At 61.1% G+C, this 4,385-nt stretch overlaps 1 protein-coding gene across 1 annotated transcript; it reads left to right on the top strand.

Moving 5' to 3' along the window:
• On the top strand, positions 1–3,252 carry REM2 (RRAD and GEM like GTPase 2). Its single transcript, XM_075531777.1, has 5 exons — positions 1–97; positions 1,308–1,643; positions 1,879–1,952; positions 2,498–2,705; positions 2,957–3,252. Exons 1-5 carry the CDS (start codon positions 1–3, stop codon positions 3,250–3,252), a joined length of 1,011 nt encoding a protein of 336 aa, XP_075387892.1.
• The last annotated feature ends 1,133 nt before the right edge of the window (positions 3,253–4,385 follow it).

The raw sequence follows: 4,385 nt of genomic DNA, 5'->3' as shown, positions 1-4,385 counted from the left end.
ATGCAAACGGACCCCGACATGGACACAGACACAGAAACCGCGGCGCTCTGCCCGCCGGACAGCGGCCGGGGCTCCCCTCCAGGGACGCCCACCCCAGGTGAGGATTAGCCTGGGTGGGTTCCGGCTGAAGCGTTTGGGTAGGGAGCTGAAGCGCTGGTGGGGAGGTCAGAGGTACGGGCTGGAGGGAAGGAACAACTCCTCCGGAAGTGGCGAAGCCCCCTCTCGCGGGGATCAGGGCTCGGCTTGGAGGGGCCGGGGAGCTCCTTCTATGGCCCCTTCCCCATTGTGCCCGGGGCTGTGCGGTGGTGGTGCAGGGGGTGAATTGATGCATATCCCCTAGGTCAGCCTTACTCCCAAGAGGCAGGGGAGGGCAGGGGTTTTTTTTGGGGGGGGGAAGGTGGGCAGCCCACAGGCCTGGGAAGCACGGGCTGGGGTCTCCTCCAGGGACCAGTTGTAAGGGTTCCTTTTGGCTCCTGGCGGCTTTGGCTGCCTGCCAGGTATTGATCCTGGGCTATTTCCAGCCTCTCCAGCCCCTTTGTTGTGTCTGTTGTTCCTCCAATTACCCTGACCCATGCATTGTCACGCTTTCTCTCTCTCTCTCTCTTTCTCTCTCTCTCTCTCTCTCTCTCTCTCTCTCTCTCTCTCTCTCTCTCTCTCTCTCTCTCTCTCTCTCTCTCTCACGTTCTTGCTCTCTGCTCATCGAACACGGCATTCTCCCCCACTCTAGGGACTGCCACCCAGAAATATAAAAAGATTCTCACACACCTGGGGGTGGGCAGGTAGGTGATGGGCAAGGGCGGCCCCTCTCTCACCCACAGCCACCGAGACCCAGCACAGTCCTTTCCCTGGGAACAGGTTCCTCACAAAGTTTTTGACTCAGCAGGTAGCCACCCAAATCTTAGGCAGCAGCCCCCCCCCCCTTTCTGCCCCTTTGCAGTCTGGGTTCTGCCAGTGTGGAGAGCATGGTGGAAGGAGAGGCAGCCTGGGACCAGAGGCCTAGCCTGGGGGAGGGGGGGGGTGCCTGTGTGTCAGTGTGAAGTGTGAGTGGGTGTGTGCGCTTGCGCACAGGTGCTGCTCCTGCACAGGGGGCATGTTTGGAACAGGTTTGTGACTGAGGCCACACTGGGAAAGACATCAGGTCAACTCCTCCCGGGAGGAGCCCCACCAGTTCACGTTTCTGGAGGGACCCCATGTACCAGGTCTGGCTGATCTCTGCTCCTTCTGGGTTCACTGGCCACAGGAGGGGAGCCCACTGCAGGGTGCACGGCACCCCCCCCACTCAAAGCTTCCCTCTCTCTGCTCCCCAGAAGCAGTTGCCGCACTGTTGAAGCCAGAGAAACTGCTGGCTGGGCTGGACCCCAGCACTCCAACCCCTACCCCGGGGGCCCCCAGAAGAAGAGGCAGTATGCCTGTCCCCTACAAGCACCAGCTGCTACGGGGCCAAGCTGTAGATGAACTTGACTGGCCACCTCAGGCTTCATCTGACTCCTCTGACTCCCTGGGGTCAGGAGAGGCAGCCCCTGACCCAAATGATGGCATCTTCAAGGTCATGCTGGTCGGGGAGAGCCGTGTGGGCAAGAGTACCCTAGCAGGCACCTTCTTCGATCTCCAGGGAGACAATGCTCATGAGCCTGAGAACCCAGGTATTTGGGGAACCCCTGCAGGGACAGAGGGAGCCCTCTGGAGCCCTCCTCTGGGACAGAAATGCTCACAGGGAGCAGCCCCCAGACAAGAACTTGAAAGAGTGCTTTCTGGGGCCACCTCTCTAGAGGAAGGTCCCTGGCCGGCAGGCTGGGAGGCAGCCCTGGTAACCAGGTTTCACAAGTGCTGGGGAGCCTTCCAACAGGCTCTCTTCCCCTCTCCCTGTTCTCCCAACAGAAGACTCCTATGAGAGACGAATCATGGTGGATAAGGAGGAAGTGACTCTGGTTGTATATGACATCTGGGAACAGGTAAGAACCAAGATGTGGCTACCAGCAGACGGTGAAGCTCGAAAAAGCTGGGGAGGCCCAAGTCTGGTGGGAGGCCGGTGAGAACACAGGCCCTTGTCGCAGGTCCTGCTTGAAACCTGGCATTTCATTCCTGTCACCTGAGAAAGCAAAGGCCTGCCCCAATGTACTGGCTCTTCTGACCCAGAGGACAGTGCAGGCACCTGAACTGAGAACCCTGAAGCTGCAAGCCAGGGCTGAGCTTCTTGAAACTGACCCCCCATCCATAAAGGTTTCGGTCTGGAAGAGACCCACCCAAGTTGCTGAGCGCTCTGGGTAGCAGAGAAATATATTAATGGTTACGATGTAGAAGTGGGAGGTCCAAATTAGAGACACTCGAATAGTATTGAATAGTATTTATGAATCGACAACTTCAAGTAGGGTGGAAAACCCTAGTGTAGTGTCCCGGGTGCCCAATTCTCCATGGAGGTTCACATTGCTAACGCCTCCGTGCGCCACAACATACTCTGGGTAGAGAGCCTGCAGTTCACTCTGCTGCCCATTTACAGGAGGATACAGAGGGCTGGCTGTGGGACCACTGTCTTCAGACCGGAGATGCCTTCCTCATCGTCTTCTCAGTCACCGATCGAAGAAGCTTCTCCAAAGTTCCAGAAACCCTACTTCGGCTTCGGGCCGGGAGGCCCAACCACGACCTGCCTGTCATCCTCGTTGGCAACAAGAGCGACCTGGCTCGCTCCCGGGAGGTCTCGCTGGAAGGTGTGTATCCTGAACCTCATCTCTCAAGGCTCTGCTTCCCACTTCTAAGGCTTCAGAGCCCAGGCCTTGGGAAGTCCCTCTCTTCACTGCCCCTCCCTCCCCTGCCCTCTTCTCCCTCTCCTCCACCCCTCCTATGTCCGTGCGTCCCGAGACCCTTGAGGGATGGGGACTCATCGCCCCGGAGTCCCCGTTCCTGGCACACCGGGCCCAGTGCGCGGTCGGGCCGTCTCCAGAGCCATCCCTCCCTGCAGAGGGCCGCCACCTGGCCGGGACGCTGGGCTGCAAGCACATCGAGACGTCGGCCGCGCTGCACCACAACACGCGCGAGCTCTTCGAGGGCGCCGTGCGCCAGATCCGGCTGCGGCGGCGCCGGGGCCGCGCGGGGCCGCCGCGGCCCGAGCAGGGCAGCTCCGAGGGCCCCGTGCCGCCGGCGCGCCGCGAGAGCCTCACCAAGAAGGCCAAGCGCTTCCTCGCCAACTTGGTGCCGCGCAACGCCAAGTTCTTCAAGCAGCGCTCCCGGTCGTGCCACGACCTCTCAGTGCTCTGAGCCGCCGTCGCCATGGCCACCGCGTCGCCATGGCCACCGCTCCCTCCGCTCACCCTCGGCCCGTCCCCCCTGTCCGTCCGCCCGCCCGAGTCCGGCTCCCTTCGTGGAGGCCGGCCGCCTGCCTAGCAAACCAAAAACGCCCCTCTGCCCTGGGGTGGCCGCGGGCAGCCCCCGCCCCGGACCCCGGCGGTGGCCGTGTCCCCGAGCCGCGTTCCCGGGCGGCGCGGCGCGCAGGGGTGGGTCCGAAGGGAAAGTTTGGCGAGGCATTTTGGGTTTCGTTAATCCGCGCCTGGCCACCTCTCCCGTAAAGAGGCGCCGCGACCAGCGCGAAGTGGCCACGGGCTTCGTGGACTCCTGGACGGAACTCTCCGCCGCAGTCTGCGCGGGTCGGCCTCCCCTTTAAGAGATCTTAAAGGTAAAGACGCGGACACGCCCACCCCGCCCCGCCCACCGGCGCTGGACGGCCGCCCGAGGCCACTTCCCTCGGAAGACCTTGGGCTAGGGCCTGGAAGTGGTCTCTCCGGGAGCTGATTCTGGGACTTCCCGCGCCTCCACGGCACTTCCCCTTTAAGGTTATTAAAGGTAAGGTGCCTGCCGATGGCCTTTCTTCTTTGAGAGCCTGCTGAGCTGCTAGCCTTGGCCAGGGTCCAGGCATCTCTGTAACGGCTGCCCCTTCACTTTTCAATAAAGAATTTTTCTACTTCACCTGTCCCCTCGACTCTTTCTTCTCAAAGCCCTGTAGAAGGGATTGATTGCTACGGATAGAAACATCTTTTACAGACCGGAAAAATCAGCCCTGGAGACACAAGCAACTGCCTGCGAAGTTTCCAGAATGGACTTCATGCATGACAAGCCCCACAGAGATCAGGTGTGACTTCTCTGTCTGGGTGTGAGGATGAGCAGAGCTCTGGGTGGGTGCGGGGTGGGGTGGGGGGCGAGGGGGCCTTCAGTCATTTTGTGGGACACTGGGGCCAGGTTCCTTCCCACCCCACGCAGCTCTGTGATGAACAGTCTGGGGGCTACCGAGAGATGCATTCAGCTCTAGCCTGGGCCTCCAAGTCCCCACCTGCTGAGGCACCCCGGGGTCAGCCTGCACCTCCCATGGGAGGCCCCTGCCGCCCCAGCTGTCACAG

The sequence above is a fragment of the Tenrec ecaudatus genome, chromosome 14 (genome assembly GCF_050624435.1).
Source record: "Tenrec ecaudatus isolate mTenEca1 chromosome 14, mTenEca1.hap1, whole genome shotgun sequence".
Classification (NCBI taxonomy): Eukaryota; Metazoa; Chordata; class Mammalia; order Afrosoricida; family Tenrecidae; genus Tenrec; species Tenrec ecaudatus.
This window is presented reverse-complemented; position numbering and strand designations above follow the sequence as displayed.

What these genes read in the sequence shown, in the direction of transcription:
- REM2 (XM_075531777.1), top strand. Translation starts at nt 1, where the DNA reads ATGCAAACGGACCCCGACATGGACACAGACACAGAAACCGCGGCGCTC. An exon ending in TCATGAGCCTGAGAACCCAG is followed by an intron (nt 1,644 to 1,878) that starts GTATTTGGGGAA and finishes TTCTCCCAACAG; the next exon opens with AAGACTCCTATGAGAGACGA. An exon ending in TATATGACATCTGGGAACAG is followed by an intron (nt 1,953 to 2,497) that starts GTAAGAACCAAG and finishes GCCCATTTACAG; the next exon opens with GAGGATACAGAGGGCTGGCT.